This window comes from Carcharodon carcharias, chromosome 9 (genome assembly GCF_017639515.1).
Source record: "Carcharodon carcharias isolate sCarCar2 chromosome 9, sCarCar2.pri, whole genome shotgun sequence".
NCBI lineage: Eukaryota > Metazoa > Chordata > Chondrichthyes > Lamniformes > Lamnidae > Carcharodon > Carcharodon carcharias.
The window spans coordinates 92,932,408-92,951,289 of NC_054475.1; the positions used below are offsets into that span (position 1 = coordinate 92,932,408).

Sequence of the window (18,882 nt, forward strand, 5' to 3'; positions counted from 1 at the left end):
ATTGACCAGAAACTGAACTGGACTGGCCACATAAATACTGTGGCTACAAGAGCCGGTCAGAAATTGGGAATCCTGTGATGAGTAACACACCCCGTGACTCCTCAAAGCCTGTCCACCATCTACATGGCACAAGTCAGAAGTGTGATGGAATACTCCCCTTTTGCCTGGATGAGTGCAGCTCCCACAACACTTAAGAAGCTTGACACTATCCAGAACAAAGCAGCGCACTTGATTGACACCAGGTCCACAAACATTCACTCCCTCCACTACCGGTGCACAATAGCAGCAGTGTGTACCATCTACAAGATGCACTGCAGGAATTCACCAAGGCTCCTTCGACAGCTCCTTCCAAACCCACAACCACTACCATCTAGAAGGACAAGGGCAGCAGATAGATGGGAACACCATCACCTGGAAGTTCCCCTTCAAGCCACACACCATCCTGACTTGGAAATATATCACCGTTCCTTCACTGTCGCTGGGTCAAAATCCTGGAACTCCCTTCCTAACAGCACTGTAGGTGTACTTACACCACATGGACTGTAGTGATTCAAGAAGGCAGCTCACCACCCCCTTCTCAAGGGCAACTAGGGATGGGCAATAAATGCTGGCCCAGCCAGCGAAGCCCACATCCCATGAATGAATTAAACAAAAGGCTTCAAAGCTGGCTCCCTCCTCCACCCTTCACATGAAAAATTGCGGTGGTGTCAGGGCGGGTGGATAGGTACCTGGTGGAGGTGTCCATGGGATTACACCTAATTTTACATCCACTCCCCCACCTGTTGACCCAACGCTGGGGAATGTAAAATTCTGCCTAGTGTGTGTGCACATTGAATCAGGATTAAATTAAGCTTTGCTGTGATGTTCCTGTGGTTGAATAGCGCATTGATATTCAGTATTCAACTCGAACATGAAGAATGGTAGCTTGGGTGAGTTATCAGATGGTCACTGCCACCTGGCACAAGAAACTATTTCCAAGTGAAGGGAGCAACAGTTGAAATAACTTATAAAAATGAATGATCAACTTGATTTAAAATGTCCATTCATTTTATTACTATGCAATTAACACCATGCAAATATAATGGGTAACACATTCATTACATTGCAAAATTTCTCTTGGACAAAAGCCACATACTAGGAACCTTATTTCTTCATTTCCCCTCTTTTTTAGTAAACACTACTTCTGCAAAGTTAATGATTGCTGCCTTTAGTCTCTGCGGATTTCTAAGTCTGACTGTTAGCTGCACCTCCAGCCCTCTTTGTTGTGTCTGCAGTGAGAAATTCATTATGATGTCCTAGGAATATGCCTTCTGTGTGCCTGTTAACTCTCTACCTCCTGTTGAGTGTGGGAAGCAGCCCAGACAGACACGAAGCACCCAGGCATCTGAAACTGAACAGTGCCATCTGACCAGAATTCAGAGACACAACAGCAGGAAAGAAAAATGTACAGCAAGCAGAGATCTAACTCTCTTAGTTGTTTTCTTGAGCCATTTTTATCTGGCGCAGTTCATGTTCTGATGTTAACAAGGGACCATCCTTACTGATTCTTGTGTACTGTGAATTAAAGTGCAACGATGGATGATTCAGTCTTTATTGACAATCCGTTATACTACATGGTGAGTCAAAACTGTTTATTTTCTGTCTTTGACGCTCCAAAACCTGTGATAAAATCATTCTTCCAAACTTGTGTTCTGGCATACAGCACATCAGTCCTGTTGAGTACATTCTAGCTTCATGCTCTTTAGCTTTCTGAAGTAATAACTCTGTATGAATCAATGTCATCTTTGTAATTTAGAGTGTTATTAATTTGACGTGATTGATATGTACAATCTGGTGATGTGTTTCTCTGAGACGATTAAGTAACTCAGGATCCATAATGGGAATGGGATATGTTTTATGAAGGTTTAGCTTTGAAATTTTGGAATCACTGGATGTGCAATTTGGTAGCAATTCTACTGTAGCTCTGACATTTAAAGCAGATCAAGCTATGGCTGAGTAAAAGGTAACATAACTGGAGAAATCCACAGGTGTGCTCAATTCAAACTTTGGAAATTGCACTCAGGTCCAAAGTCCAATATTTTTGCACTTTCACCTCTTTTCTGCCCAGGAGTGAACACCAATTTACACATACTTCAAAATGGGGTTTTGAATGTTCTGCAGTCAATCTGAACATCAAAATTGCTGCAAAGCTTTAGCATTTACACAGGAATGATGAAGGTATCAGGGTGAATAAGCACAGCTATTCTTTGGGCATTAATTCGGCAGAGACCCTCAGACAGTAAAGTTGGCTGGTGCTACATTGTGGTGTACCTGGGGATTTCTATGAGAAATTAAGCTAAAGTTATTTATAGAGAAAGTGTATATAAGATATACACTGATGACATTTGATGTGCTTTGGATACATTGGGGGAGAAATTTGTTTTGCAGACGATTCCCCAATGCTGGCAGTCCTGTGAGTTGCTATCTGTGCCAAGCGCACGATGATCTTCCTTGATATCATTAATATTGAACACATTTCTGCCCCATTGTATCCTATATTAATTCCACAGTTTCCTGCATTAATTCAGTATCGGGTGCACTTTAAGTCGTTGATACAGAATTTCCTAGAGACTTACACCATTGGAATTGCACATCTATGTCATTGGGATTGACATGGTAAAAACCCCAAATATTATGCTGTAAGTAGGCTACCCGATTAATTACAGAATGCCATAATTTCCTGAGATGTTTGTACTATTTCACCAATACATTCATGAAAACCATGCAAAATTGACGATTATTGCTCTGCCCCCTGAGTCAATGGTGATCGCAAATTTCCTTGGTTTGTGCTAATTTTCTCAGTACACAGCACTGAAAAATAATGGCACAGGTAACTATATTTAAATTCATTTGTTCAAAATAATTTAATAAAGTAAAATGAATCTTTGCTCTTTCTTGATTTTTAATTTCTTTAGCTAAAACCCATCAAAACCTTTTTTGTGCTGAGTTTGGAGTTTATTGTCGGTGTAATGACCACTTGAAAGGCATTTTCTTAAAGTGGTCTGTAAACTAAGAACTTGTGTGTGCGTATATAGCCCCCTTTCAATTTATTAGTGGTTCAACTGAAAAATAATCCAGCGGACAAACTTTAGTCTTAAACAAGATAAAAAAGGTTAGTTTATTACAAAAGCTACAGTAAAACGTTACTCAGGTAAAAGTGATTAAGTTACTAACTAAAACAGATATAAAGATTAAAAGCAGATAAAGATACTTAAACATGAGATTTCAAATGAGTCTCTATGAGATATTGTTGTAAGTCCATTGCTTGAGTTCCTTCTTTCCGATGTGAAGGGGCTGAAGCTTGAAGTTTGGTTTAGCAGCTATGATGGTTTCTGCAGTTGAAGAGTTGGAGTTTGACTTTGCAAATGGACTCAGCCAGTAGAACAGATTCTGGGAGTGAGTGAAGGCTCACTGCAGGTGGCAGCTCTTGGTAGCCTTGGTAGCCTGATTCAGTACAGCAATCCAACAGATATTTTTGGAAATCCTCCTCAGTCTCTCCTGTTGAGAAGCAGTTTCTGTTCCAAGATGTCGCTCTCATAACGTTCAAGATCACACCAAAAATGGCTGTTCGCAGTCAGGTTTTATATAGTTCCAAAACTTAAAATAGCTGCTATACCAAACTGTTGAATCATACTTCCATATTGGGTATTAGGTTAGTCTGGTGGTGGGAGGGCTGGGGATTAATTGTCCCATCCATTGTCTTTATCCAAGGTAATTAACCAAGGTCTCAGCCATTAACTTCAATGGACCCCATTCTCCCAGGTTTTTGGAGATAAGAAAGAGCCCTTCACACTTTCAGGGAAGCCACTATGAGTTTCTGTTCACTGTGGTGAAAGTGTACATTGAATTTCAAATATCTTCACATATCTGAGTATGACTACCTGCAATTCATTTGGAGCTTTCTGGAAGCTTGACCACATTGCCATGGAAAAGGTCAAGTGACTTTTGGCAGCCATTTTTAAGGTTTATTGTGTCCATTTAAAAAGGAAGATTAGCCTTTTTACAAAATCTATAATATCAGTGACACATTCGTAACATAGGGCAGTGAATTGATGAAAGTGAGTGAGGGGAGAAACTTTTTGGACCCATTTTTGGGTATGACATAATTGGTGGGCTCGTGGTTTGCCCCAGATGCCAGAGGCCTAAGGCTTATTCGAAGTCTCAGGCCTCTTATGAATACTTCCAGAAAGCAATGGGCACCTGCGAGTTTCCACTGGCCCAAAAAGACGTCGGTTGTTATACCGGCAGTGGCTGCCAGGTAGGATCTAATAAGAGGTGAACATGGGCTGGCTGTGGTCCTCAGGTAGGATCAGAGAGAGTGGCAAGTATGGGCTAAGTGAGGCCCTCAGTAGTGTTGTGGAGCCACAAGGACCGGTCCTGTTCTTCCTGGCTTCCCATTAAGGTAAGTTAAAAAGAAAAAAAAATGTATCCTTATGTTTGTAGTTGGCAGCAGTCACTTTGTGGACTCCTGGTTAGATCACAGAAAAATGTAAAGAACCAGGTGGAGCATGTTTGGCACATGCACTATTCTGTTTCCAACCAATTTTGGCCAGGCTCGTTAAAGAGGCGTATATCTCCTTATTAATATATGAAATGAGGCCTGATACCTGCTTAAGACAAGCTCCAGTGATCCTGAAATGTCGTCTGAGCCAGTATAGTGAGGCACACATTTCAGGTGCCCATTCAGTATAAATAGCTCTCAAATTTGGACCGTTTTGTTCACATTGTGTATCCAAGAAGCAGGCAGGATGAAAATAAATTTAGTACCCTGTATGCTTAATAATTAAGCAACTTAAATTACTAATTTTATCTTTTGGTTAAAATAAATCTGTGACTTTAAAATAAATTCTGAAAATGGAATACAGCAGCTGAGTGGGTCCATAACTCAAACAATTATTTGCAAGTGATCAATACTGATCTGCTTAATTAGTTAATTTATGTAGTTGGGGTATTAGCTACACTGGTTCTGAGGTCCCTAATTTGCTGCTGTGCTTGCTGTAGCAGTTTAGAATGGAGGAAGCAATGAATTAAAAGTTAGTTACAGTAAATTGTCATCTTGCAACACCTTACTTGCTGACTAAGTGATTCAATAATTGCAATCTATGAGCTAGTATTGCAGCCTCTGCTTTTTCAGTTTGATTTTGCAAAATGGAATAAAAGCTATACACTGGTTCCTGCTGCTAACCTCAAGCAAGCACTGAATAAAATTGAGATTGAAGTTATAGTGTTGATACCAAGTTCAGCCTGACAATTACAATATTCAATTGCAGTTGGCAGCAGCACCTTGTTTATGCTGTCTGCTGCTGATTATCTGATCTTGGGGAGAGCACTGCAAGTGGGTATGCTGGCATGCATGCTTGGTTATCTGCTTCTAGATGTCAAATTTTATGGGGGTTGATTTCCAATTTGCTGGCACCCCATTTTCACTCAGAATCAGAATCAGCTAGTTGCAGTGGTTTACAACTGGTTCCATGTTTTGATTTTTGAGTGGGTCAGCATCCCAAAATGGGCCTTGAGCTAACTGTCAATGAGAAATGGTGATGTTACTTGATCCTTCTGCCTGCCTGTTCCCACCATCAGCAGTACAAGTCAGGATTTGGCTGCTTGGAGTGATAATTGAAGGGATCCTCAGGTTGTAAGCAAATATTGAGTGTTCAGGAATTCAACGATTCAATACTTCTCAACATTTTGTCCACGGGTGGAATGAGGTTTCCAAAAGCAAATAAAAACAAAATAAAAATTTTAACATTTAATTAATAACATGTCCCTGCTCATGTGAGAGAGTCACATGAGGGAACATATTTTATAACATTTTTCATATCTTTTTTTCTAAAACTCTTCATCTCCCTGAGGCAGCTCTGTGCCTCAGGGAGATTCTCAAGCACACACTGACACACATGCATGAAGTTCCCTGCTCGCCCAGCTCGCCCTCCTCCCCCACCCGCACATGCAGCGCTGAGCGTTTCACGCTGGGTAGGCCTTAATTGGCTCGCCAGCGTGAAATTGCCTTCCGGCCTTGATCGTGGGCGGCGGTCGGCTTCCCAACTACCCCTGCCTGCCCCTGCCTGTCCCCGCTGAGCATGTCCGCCAAGCGATAAATTCTGACCATAGAATCATGAAATGGTTACAGTACAGGAAGAGGCCACTCGACCCATCATGTTCATGCCAGCCCTCTGTCAGAGCAGCTCAGTTAGTCCCATTCCCTTGCATTTTCCCCATAGACCTGCAAATTTTTTATCCTCAGATAATTATCGAATTCTCGTTTGAAAGCCTCGGTTGAATGTACCTCCCGTTATGATTGATGCAGTTGATAAAGCGGAGTTATTTTAAAATCCCAGAGGGAAATTTTAAACAGTTGTCATAACCTATAATTCTAAGTGTTATTTTTGAGATGCAACTCTAAATTCAGCAGACTACTAGTTCTCGAGGTTTTACATTAAACTAACTGAAACATTTTATTAATTTACACAGGTTAAAATATATATACACATGGCTACAAATTCCTACTATCATAACTTTTAACAAGTTCTCAAACTAAGCTCCATTAAGGCAACAGCAACCCATAGACTTAGCCAAACACCAGGCAAAACATTTTCAACTTACAAATTCAAAACCTGTGGAGCCAGTTGGAGGCTGCAGCTGCCTTTTGATCTTACATTGCCTCTGCTCTGCACACCCGAAAACTACTGAATGATTGAATGTTAATTCTCATTGCATCAACAACCTCTTTGAACTCCACCTTTTAACCCCTTCATAGTACCAATTTTATTAGTAATATAAACATATTGCTTGGTAGCTGCTAGAAAGGTGTCAGTTTTCACCCTACTTTTTGAATGCTCTACTCACAAAATGCAAATGCATGTTATCTCTCTTACATCTCAAAACTAGTACCTATCAAAGCACCCAGACTAGCTGCCTTTAATCCAATTAAGACACACCCGCAGACTAAACCTCTATTTTAAAAGAAAAATATTTTCCAAAATATTATATACATTAATAGCTTCATGACACTCCACCACACTCTCAGGCACTACACTCCAGATCTTAACCACTCACTGAGTAAAAAAGATTCTCCTCATGTCACAGTTGCTTCTTTTTCCTATCACCTTAAGTCAGCGTCCTCTGGTTCTCAATCCTTCCACTAATGGGAACATTTTCACCGTATCTACTTCATCCAGACATCTCATGATTTTGAACACCTTTCACAAATCTTCTCTCAATCTTCTCATTGCTAAGGAGAACAGCCCCAACTGCACCAATCTATCCACATATCTGAAGTCCCTCGTCCCTGGATCTGTTCTTGTGAATCTTTTCTGCACCGTCTCTAATGCATTCATATCTTTTCGAACATGTGGTGCCCAAAACTGGACACAGTACAACAGTAGAGGCCAAACCAATATTTTGTAAAGGTTTATCTTAACTTTCCTGCTTTTGTACTCTATGGCTGGAATTTTACAGCCCCATCGTGAAGGGGTCAGGGCCGTAAAATGCGGCAAGCCATTGTAAACTCCAATGACTTTGGTGAGAACGTAAAATCCCACTGGCATAAAATTCAGTCTTATGTGTCTATTTATGAAGCCCAGAATTCCATATGCCTTATTAACTGTTTTCTCAAACTGTCCTGCCACCTTCAATGGTTTATGTACATATACACACGGCTCCATCTGCTGCTGAACTCCTTTGGTTGGTGTGCTGCCTACATTATTTTGAATGGACCTGGATTAATTTCACATTGCAATCACTGCACCTGTTTTTGGGGGATCTCCCATGTTTTATCTGGCTGCAGAGCACCATCACCAGTTATAACTATGTTGCACATTCAATGGCAGCAGATTTAATTGTTCAGGCTGGGTAAATGACTTCATTATCATAGGAAATGATAATGGAAAGAATTGACCTGAATTTACAGATAAGTGAACCAGGATGCTTAGCACTGTTTTTTAAATAGATAAAGTACTGTCATATCCAAGTTCTGAAGATCAAGACAGAAAGCTGAATGGGACAGCAGTGACTGGGCTGAAGGAATTATATAACTGGTAATATAATACATCATAGTTGACAATAGATTTCCAACACATACAACACTTAAAAATATAAAAGCAAATATATGCATTAAACGTTTGCGACATTGGGCTTGATTTTAATCAGTGCACCCGACGGTTTCCAGGACAGAGGGGAGGGAGAGGGGTCATTAAAAATAAGGTGGCCAGTGCCAGAAGCCACCAAAACCGGACACCTTTGCGACATCATCACATGCGGGTGATGTCACTACCTATGTGGGTGACATCACTCTGTTCATGGTGACATCATCACATTCAAGGATTCTGTGCCATTGGAAAGACAATGGCATGGGGGTGGGGGGTGGGGGTGACGGTGGGAGGGGTGGAAAAAATTTGAAAACAAGCCTAATTTTTGTGTCCGCTATGGGGATGGATGTGGATATGGGTCTCAATGAATTAGCACTAAGTTGGTATTGGAACTATAAAGAGCAATTGCTTGTTGTGGAGGGACATGGGTTGGCTTGGAGAGTATTGGGGTAATTGGGGGTGGGTGGGGAGCATGGGTTGCCAGGAGTCGACATGAATAGGGCATGGGGAATGTGCGGGGGGGGAGGTGGAATGAGAGGGTGTGAGGGGTGAGAGCTAGAGGGCGTAATATTTAGCAGAACAACTGGGGTCAAGTCCCAGAGAACCAAGATGGGTCTTTTAGCCAGCCTGTCTTGGCATTTGGGAGTCCCTGTGGTTGTCTCCGATCTGAATCCGGGGGCAGTGGGTCCAACTCCATTCCACACCATCTCCACCCCTCCCAGAACGAAGATTGTGTCATTCAGGACACTTAATCCCAAGGCAGGTGCGCCAAGCTGGGAAGTTTCCTGACTTGACCTATCCGCCTTGATGGTGAAAATCTGGTCCAACCTGTCTACTGATCCACTGAACTGATTTATGGTATGAAACCAGCCAATAAGGGAACTAATAATAGTGCTGCCATTGGTTGTCTGGAAGCTGGTACATTTACATTACAAGTGCCATTGACGATTAGAAACCTGAGTTGGAAATCCAGTGCTGGAATGAAGTAAACATGCCTTTCATGATCTGCCTTAATATGAGTCTGAATAATTGGCTGGGTTAAATTAGCATTTCACTCACTGATATAATAAATACCCTCAACATATGCTGACAGGAAAGTCTGTTTTAGCTGCTACAGATAATTATACCTGCTCTTCACTGAACTGTTTAGTCATTGTGCTTAAAGGATTGTGTTTAACGGCTGCAAGACATTCTGCCAAATTGAACACTCATGATCCAGTATTGTTTCTACAAATGCTAATTGGTTTTTAGTTACCTCTTTACCTGTTAAATACTTGCATTTTTTAATTCAACATGCTCTATATTAGGACTGTGTTTCCATTTGTAGCTGTGGGACTGATTAGTAAATCACAACTACCCCATGGGCTGTGTATGATTAAACCACTTGAATCAGGCACAATAGTGTTTGAGCAGATTCAGCTCCTAATCTATTTTCCAACTTTTGGTCATCATGGCACCTGCAATATTGTTCACTTTTGTCTGTCACAGCTCCACTTGCATTTCTCATCATCTGGATCACTCCCAGTTTAGCTTCCGTCCCAATTTGGTTTCTCTTAATTGCTCCTCCCTCTCTTTTCTGTCCCATCAAACTTCCTTCAATTTCTCCTTCCACTCTCACTAGTGCTCACATTCATTCCCTTTATTCTTTCTTCAATTTGTTTGTTTTTGTTTATTTTCCTCTCTCTCTCTGCCTCTTAACTTCTGTCTTTTCTTTCTCGTTCTTGTTTGTCCTTCACCTTTCTCTCTTACTTCCACTCACGTCCCCTTTCCCCTCATTCCCTGAATTTCTGTGGCCTCCTTCACTTTGTACTTTGCCTCCAACTTTCACTCTTTCTCTCTTCCTTCACTTTCTCTAACAGTCTCCTCTTTGACTTTCTGTCCCCTTTCACTTTCTCTCTCATTATCCTTCATGTTCTCGCTCATTAATTTTTTTTCCTCACTTAAATCCCGATCAAGCTTGCCTTGTGTTTTGAGTCAGACGTGCATGGTAATGCAGCATTGGAGGACGTTAACATGCCTGTGCTGTGCCAGGTTGGCCAAATGTGGACTCTGCCCCCTGTAACCCTATGACCTCAGTTCCATTCTTGCTCTGCCTCATCCTTCTCCTTCCAAATACTTCCCCTCCAGGTTTTCTTCCCCAGCCTCTGCTTCCACACTATCTTTCCCTCCCCTATGTACAATCTTTCTCTCTCACTCCACATTTCTTCCTTTCCACAACTTCTATTGCCTCCCGCTCTGTTCAATCCTCTTTGCTTGTTCTCCTCTTTCTCCTCCATTCCATCTCTCCTCTCCACTCTGTAGTCCCCTCCCACTTCCACTTTTATTATCCACACATTCTCTATCTCTCTCACTTTCACATGCTCTCTAGCTCTTTCTCTGTCCCTTACATTCTACTTCACTATATCTGTGAATCTATAATGATAATAAGCAGTTTTTGTCTGTCCAGACTGTTTTGATTGGTTAGTTTTAAGGGCTGTATTTGTTGGTGGGTTTATCTGTTAGGCATACACTCAATGCCTGAATGCCACAATAAAGTTTTAAAATATTTAATTGACCAACTGTCATCCCATAGATGCAGAACAACAGAGATTTGCAAAATAACCTCACCAAATATGCAATGCAATGGGGACATGGCATGGGAGTGATTGCCACAGGGGGCAGCAACACAAAGTGGGTGGTGGGAGATGGCATGGGGGGGGGAGAAGCATGGGGGAAGGAAAGCCCATGGGAGAGGATTGGGGTGGAGGACATGTAAGGATGTTGGATGCATAGGAGGTATGGAATGAGGAGGCATGGAAGGATTGGAATGAGATTTGGGGATGGGATGGCATGCGAGGGATGGAATGGGGATAGGGATGACATAGGAAGAAAGGATGGGATGAGGGATGGGATGGGAATGATATGAGAGGAAATAATGGAATGGGATGGGCATGGCATGAAAGAGATGGCATGGGAAGGATGAAATGGGGATTTAGAAAGCATAGTTGCAATAAAGATACTAACTGTACTTCAATTGTTTTTGGGCCTCTGCTAATACGATAAGAATACCATTATTTTGATATTTAATCAGTTCATTCAGGCTGGACAACAAGAGCATTAGCCCTTGCAATTTTTCCACCTAACAGTTCCACCAGCAAAATACAGTCAATAGGTTATTCAGCATCTGTGGAGAGAACAGTTAAGTTAATATTTATTGGGTGTAACTTGTTCACCAATTCTGCTGAAGGGTTACAACCAAAACACGAACTTGACTTCTTTAATAATGCTGTCTGACCTATATGTTTTTGTTTTGCATTGTCAGCATTTTCAATTCGTTTGCTTTTTATCCAGCAGTTGTCCATTTGGTTCTCACTCTTTCTCAGGTTTTCCTGTACACCTTGAAGGAGGTCTTCATTGCGAGAGGACTTGAGTGCAGGAGCAAGGATGTCTTACTGCAGCTGTTCTGGACCTTGGTGAGACCACACCTGGGGCAGAATCTTTTGCCCCGTGGGTGGGCACGTGCCTGACCCAAAGGGGAGTGAAAAAGTGCGTGATGAAGTGGGGCGAGTGTCCCGACGGCATTGCGCACTCTCATGATATTTCGATCGGCAGCAGCGCACCCACCGACAATTAAGAGGCCAATTAATTAAATTGGATTTTTCGTTGCCCATCCAGCTGTTCGGCTGGTGGGCGGGTGAATAGACCAGGCAGCCTTCGCATTTTAAACAAAACCTCATCCACGAGCGGGATGAGGTTTCAAGCAGTAAATAAAAAAAAATAAACATTTTTGAAACTCATTTTTAATATGTTCCTGCTCATGTGGCAGAGTCACGTGAGGGGACATGTTTTCCTTACTTTTGAAATCTTTCCTTTTAATGTTAAAAATCTTGAACTCCCTGATGCAGCTCTGTGCCTTCAGGGAGCTTTCACTGAGCGCACCACTTCAGCGCTCATGCTCCTCCCTGGCTGTTAATTGGCCAGTCGGCCTGAACTCGTGATCGGGGCCCGATCGGGGTGCGGTCGGTTTTGCAGCTCCCACTGCACCCACCCGACAAGATAAAATCCTGCCCCTGGAGCATTGTGGGCAGTTTTGGTCTCCTTACCTCAGAAAGGATATACTTGCCATAGAGGGAGGGCAGCAAAGATTACCAGACTGATTTCTGGGATGGCTGGATTGTCGTATGAGGAGAGATTGTGTTGACTAGGACTGTATTCACCGGAGTTTAGAAGAATGGGAGGGAATCCCATTGAAACGTTTAAAATTCTGACAGGGCTGCACAGACTGGGTGCAGGGATATTTTCTCTGGCTGGGGTGGTCTGGAACAAGGAGGCACAGTCTCAGGATACAGGGTGGGCCATTTAGGACTGAGATGAGGAGAAACTTCTTCACTCAGAGGGTAGTGAACATGTGGAATTCTCTACCAGAGAAGGCTGTGGAGACCAAGTCACTGAATAAATTTAAGAAGGAAATAGATAGATCTCTGGACTCTAAAGGCATTAAGGGGGTATGGGGAGAAAACAGGAGTTGAGATAGACGATCAGCCATGATCATATTGAATGGTGGAGGAGGCCCAAAAGGCTGAATGACCTACTCCTGCTCCTATTTTCTATGTTTCTATGAAGTAGGTATGGGTTTTAACCCTACCTGCAGTGCAGGTGGGCAGTAAAATTCACACAGGTTTCTTATCCATCCTGGCAATAGCAGGAGGTGATGGATCCTGGCTTTAACTGGTTCAATTGCTTAAGTGGCAAGGGCACCACCACCCAAACCAGCAATTGTTTTAAACAAATGCATGTCAGGTACGGATGACATCATTGGAAATTGATTCACATTTTGACTTGGAGACCTGAATAGGATTGTCAACCCTCCAGGAATGTTCTGGAATCTCTAGAAAGTGAACAATAATCTCCTGGACATTACCATGAGCAACCCAGGAGAAAAGACATCAGGGCATTAAAAAAAATGAATTTTTTCATTTTTTTTTTAAGAACGTTTTGTATTATTTGTAAAAATGTTAGGGACAGAGGGAAAATGTTTTACTGCCTGGGGTGATTAGAGGTGGGAGGTCATGTGACAAAATCTCCACCCAAACAGAGTTAGTAAACTAGCCCTGACATGAAGGGCACAGTGAATCTTCTGTTGGATGTAAAGAGTGTGAGACAGCATCAGAGCCAGGAGAGGCCTGAATGGGAAGTTTTCTTTGAAATAATTCTTGCTGGGCTTAGAGGAAGAGGAGTTGAAGGCTTGAACTGTTTGTGTGTGCTCAGATGTTCTCTAAACAAAGATTTTGTGTTCAGTTCATATCCTTAGCATGTCCTATAAATCAGATAATGCTGAGCAGGAAGATTCATGGCGACAAGGCAGGGCTCATGATCTGATGGGAGCATCAGTGAGCCAGATAATGGAATCCGATGACTGGCCTTCACATGTTAGGATTTGGGATCTTGGCAGGAGTTAGGCCATGGTTATCTATTTATCACATACAGCAATTCAAGTTTTGCACAAAACACACTGAAATTGAACAGACCGTGACTATTGCTGGAAGCTGAATACCTCTAAACTCCACAGTGCAATGGTCAATTTACAGATCTTCCCACGCACTTCCTGATGAATTAAGCACTGAGAAATTAAAGCACAAAGCACTTAACAAGGTATCTATCTTGCCCAAAACAGGCTCTGAGCTTTGGCGTGATCCATGCATGCAATCTGAGAATAGGGTTCATTAGACTGAGTTTACTTGCCACTTAACAACTGATGACTCAGTCAATGTTCTTACTTCCTCATCACAATCCAATGATAGTGGCTGACAAGTGCGTTTTAGGAGCTGAGGACAGGTTCAGGTTCATCTGTGATGCCTGATGCAGTTGAATAGTCAATAAAAACTCATTATTTACAAGAGACCAGAGGGGAGCTATAATATGTGAAATTGTCCCCTGGTAGGAATCTAACACCATCAGGAGTGGATGGGAGTGAATTGATATAAGAGGGCGGAGGTAAAACAAAATCTCAATTTATTAAGTACCTTTCATCAAAAACAGAATGCTTCAAAAAAAAAGGAAGTAGATAACTGCACCATAATAGAAATTTAGCATAGGATTTCTGCAGAAATTCCCTGATCTCCTCTCCTGCCATAATTTTGGTGGAAGAATCAACAAGAACTCTGGAGCAACAAAAGAATCCAACTTCCTGCCAAAACAGCAAGAAAGCAAAGAATTCCCTAGAAATTCTGAGTGGTTACAATTGAGTTCTGAGGCTCTGAGGGAACCTGTATAAGCGTTGTGAACAGGAAATAGTTCTATTCCTTGAAATTCTTTGATTGGGTGTATGCTTTTGCAGAGATAGCTGTATACTGGGAGTTGCACAAAGATGCATATCTTTCCCCGTTCTGCTAATCTATCTTTTTTACAAAAAAAAACTATAAGAGATCATTTTCCTTTCCTACCTGGTGACATTTTTAGTACAGAGTGTACCGGAAGTGTGCTCCTGCAAGGTTGGGAGGTGACTGCCCAGACTTTTGCCAATTGGGCTTAAACGATGCACCAGGTTGGCCACAATTGCAAAGAGAGGAGCAAGTTTGGATGCAGAAACGAATTACCGCAGATGCTGGAAATCTGAAATGAAAACGGAAAATGCAGGAAACACTTAGCAGGTCTGGAAATCTTTGTGGAGAGAGAAACAGAGGCCTGAATTTAACCTTTGGCATGTGGGCATTTACCCGACATGCTGGTGGGCGCACGCCGGAGTTGGCTGTGCGTCCGCCGATAATTGAAAGGCCTATTAAGGCCACTAAGGACCTAATTAACTTGAAATTTATGCTGCCCATCCAAACAAGCAGCCTTTACATTTTTTAGGAAACCTATTCCACGAGCAGGATGACGTTTCCTAAAGCTAATACTAATTAAATAAAACCTTTATTTTTTTAAAAGCGCTTCAATCTCCCTGAAGCAGCTCCGTGCGCGAACTGCGTGCCAGGCCCGCTCTCCCTCCTCCCCTCATCCGCACAGGTAGCGCAGCACTACTGCTTAATTGGCCCGCCCGCGTGAAATCACGGCACGGAGCTGATTGTGGACGGTGATCTGCTTCAGGCCAGAGTTACCGGTTCAGGTCAATGACCTTTCAGCAGAATGTTAGATGCAGCCTGGAAATGCATTAAAGGTGCAGTTAGGACCATTTTTGGCAAGGAATAGAATAGGATTATTAACTGATGAAGAATAGTAAGTTTTTAAACTTACTTGTAAAGCCAGCATTGAATTTATTTAATTTTGGTGTTTGTGGGTTAGGAAATGGCCAGGCAAATGACTTTCGCAGCTGTCAAGGGTCCTAGTGGCAGATTTTCAAAGGACAGATGATAAAGTACTAAATAATGTCACCATGCCAAAAATATAAAGGCATTCTGCACCATGGATTGGAGCAGCATGCCTGCTGTCGCCAAAAGCACATTACTATGATTGTGGCTTTAATGTCCCAAGACTGACCCAACAGTTGTCTTTAATATATGAATTTTTTTTAAAGTAGACAATGTGGCAACTATCAGGAAAACAAACATTTACTTGCAAAATGCAATGTTGCTGGTCACAAGTGAAATGAGCTTTGAACAATTTATACAATAATCTGGTAGTAGACAACATGGATTCAGGACTGGAAAGTAACCAGCCTCCTCCATTTCTTTGAGGAAATGATATCATAAGTGGACAGTGCCGGTACTATATCATAGACACTTGGTAAAATTCCACATCAAAGTTTATTAGTCAAGGTCAAAGCTGTAGGCATTCAGGATAGACCTCAGGAATGGATAAGAAGGGTAGAAAAGAACAAGTATTTGTGAGAACAGGAGTGAAGGGTGTTATGGAGTCTCCCAGGTTTGATATTGGAACCACTAGTGTTTCTCATTAAGAGAAATGATTGGGCAGAAACACTGAATGCAAATTGTCAAAATACACACATTAGCAGAACAATGGCATACAATTTAAATGCAGACAAGTAGAACAGACTGCACATAAGAAAGGGAAATAAACAACATGGGTGATATTGAAGTCAGTAAGCATAAAGCTTAAAAAGGCTTGAGATTCATGGTGGAAATGATGCACACCATACCCAACCATTGCAGAGAAAGAATCAACAGAACTAATTGAAAGTTGAAATTTACCAGCCAAAAGAATTGAATTACATAGGATATACAACACAGAAACAAGCCATTTGGCCCAACCAGTCCATTCTGGCACTTATGCTCCATTCAAGCCTCTTATCTTTTCTCATCTAAATCTATCATCGTGACTACCTGTTCTTTTCTCCCTCAAATGCTCAACTAGCTTCCCCTTAAGTGAATCCAGCATTCACTTCAATCACTCTCTGCAGTAATGACTTCCACATTCTCACCACTCTTTGAGTAAAAAATTTTCTTTTGAATTCCCTATTGGGTTTCTTGGTGATTTTCTTATATTGATGACCTCTAGTTATGTTCTTCCCAGAGGAAGAAGCATTCTCTCCATAGCAACTCTGTCAAAACCTTTCATAGTTTTAAAGACATCTATCAGGTCACTCTTCAGCCCTCCTCTTTCAAGAGGGATGAGATCCGACCCGTCAATCCTTTCCTGTTTTGTTAACTATTTTATTTCACGTTCCTTGATAATTTAATTTCACAGTTACCCTTAGCCTTCCTAATTGTTTTTTGACTTCTCTCATTATTTCTTCATATTTTCTCTTATCATGCACTCCTTTGCTGTCAATGTATACCTCTTTCCTAACCCTTAATTTTTTCCTTGTCGGGGGGTTGTGTGGGGTTGGGTGGGGGCGGGTGCGGAGCTGATCAGCGCCTCCGATTGGGTTTGCACCGCCATATTATGTGGGCGGGCCAATTAAGGCCCGGCCAGCGTGACACACGCCTGGAAGCGCTGAGCTCTCCCTGTGCGTGCGGGGGGTGGGGGGGTGCGGGGGGGGGGGGGGGGGGGGGGGGTGGTGTGCGGATTCCCTAAGTCAGGGCCTGCGCTTTTCTGTGCCTGTGTGAGGTGCCTCAGGGAGATTAGTTTAGGTTTTAAAAATTTAAATAAAGAAAAGAAAAAAATGTCAAATCATGTCCCCTCATGTGGCAGTGTCACATGAGTTGGGACTTGTCAATGAAATTTTGTAAAAATTTTTATTCCATTTATAAACACTTCATGAAACCTCATCCCACCCGTGGATGAAGTTCCATGTAAAATGCGAAGGCCGCCTGGCCTCTTTGCCTGCCTGCCAACCTTAAGGTTGCACGGGCAGCCCTGTTAATAGTTTTAATTACTATTTAAATGGTCTTAATAGGCCTTTGACAGTTCGGCGAGCATGTAGCCGACGCGGCTGCACACCTGCTGAACTGAATATCTAAATGACGCACGGTGACGTCGGGACGCCTATCTGACATCACCACACGTCATTTTATGCGTCAGCGAGCAGGCCCTTCCCCCGCTTGTCGACCTGAAAATTCTGCCCCTTATGTCTTTATTCACCCATAGAGTCTCACTGGTGTTTAGCTTGTTCTTTCCTTTTGGTGGAATATATTTTCGCTAGGTCGGAGAAAGCTTTGCAACACATACAACATGACAGATGGGTGGGAGCCTACTGCCAGGTGTGGCACAAAAATGAGAGACACAGCATCAAAGCAAAAGACAATATCCGCTGTTTGAAACATGAAAATGCCTGGTAGAAACACTTCAGCAGTGATGCCAAGGTTAATTTGTTATAGATATGGGGGTGACCGCAGACTGGACACCTGCAGTTTCAAGGAGACAGAAATTTTTTTTAGTCATTCACAGGATGTGGGCTTTGTTGACTGGGCCAATATTTATTGCCCACCCCTACTTGCCCTTGAGAAGGTGGTGGTGAGCTGCCTTCTTAAACCGCTGCAATCCATGTGGTGTAGGTACATCCACAGTGCTGTTAGGAAGGGAGTTCCAGGATTTTGACTCAGTGACAGTGAAGGAACGGCGATATATTTCCAAGTCAGGATAGTGAGTGACTTGGAGGGGAACTTCCAGGTGGTGGTGTTCCCATCTATCTGCTACCCTTGACTACAGTAGTGGTCGTGGATTCGGAAGGTGCTGTCGAAGAAGCCTTGGTGAATTCCTGCAGTGCATCTTGCAGATGGTACACACTGCTGTCATTGTGCATTGATGGTGGAGGGAGTGAATGTTTGTGGATCTGGTGCCAATCAAGCTGGCTACTTTGTCCTGGATGGTGTCAAGCTTCTTGAATGTTGTGGGAGCTGCACTAATCCAGGCAAGTGGAGAGTATTCTATCACACTCGTGACTTGTGCCTTGTAGATGGTGGACAGGCTTTGGGGGGGTCAGGAGGTGAGTTACTCACCACAGGATTCCTAGCCTCTGACCTGCTCTTGTAACCACAGTATTTATATGGTTAGTCCAGTTCAGTTTCTGGTCAATGGTAACCCCCAGGATGTTGATAGTGGGGGATTCAGTTATGGTAATGCCATTGAACATCAAGGGTCAATGGTTAGATTCTCTCTTGTTGGTGATGGTCATTTCCTGGCACTTGTGTGGCATGAATGTTACTTGCTGCTTGTCAGCCCAAGCCTGCATATTGTCCAGGTCTTGCTGCATTTGGACATGGACATGGATAGGCTTTGAGGAGTCAGGAGGTAAGTTACATCTCACAGAATTCCTAGCCTCTGACCTGCTCTTGTAGCCACAGTATTTATTTAGCTAGTCCAGTTCAGCTTATGGTAACCCCCAGGATGTTGGTAGTGGGGGGATTCAGTGATGGTAATGTCATTGAGCATCAGTGGG

At 42.6% G+C, this 18,882-nt stretch overlaps 1 protein-coding gene across 1 annotated transcript in view; it reads left to right on the forward strand.

Moving 5' to 3' along the window:
- Positions 1-1,491: 1,491 nt before the first annotated feature.
- arhgap36 (Rho GTPase activating protein 36) overlaps positions 1,492-18,882 on the forward strand; it is a 329,472-nt gene continuing 312,081 nt past the window's right edge. The window contains exon 1 of the mRNA XM_041196093.1: positions 1,492-1,616. Within this exon, the coding sequence (XP_041052027.1) occupies positions 1,575-1,616 (42 nt within the window). The 5' untranslated portion in view covers positions 1,492-1,574. The remainder of the gene's footprint in view (positions 1,617-18,882) is intronic.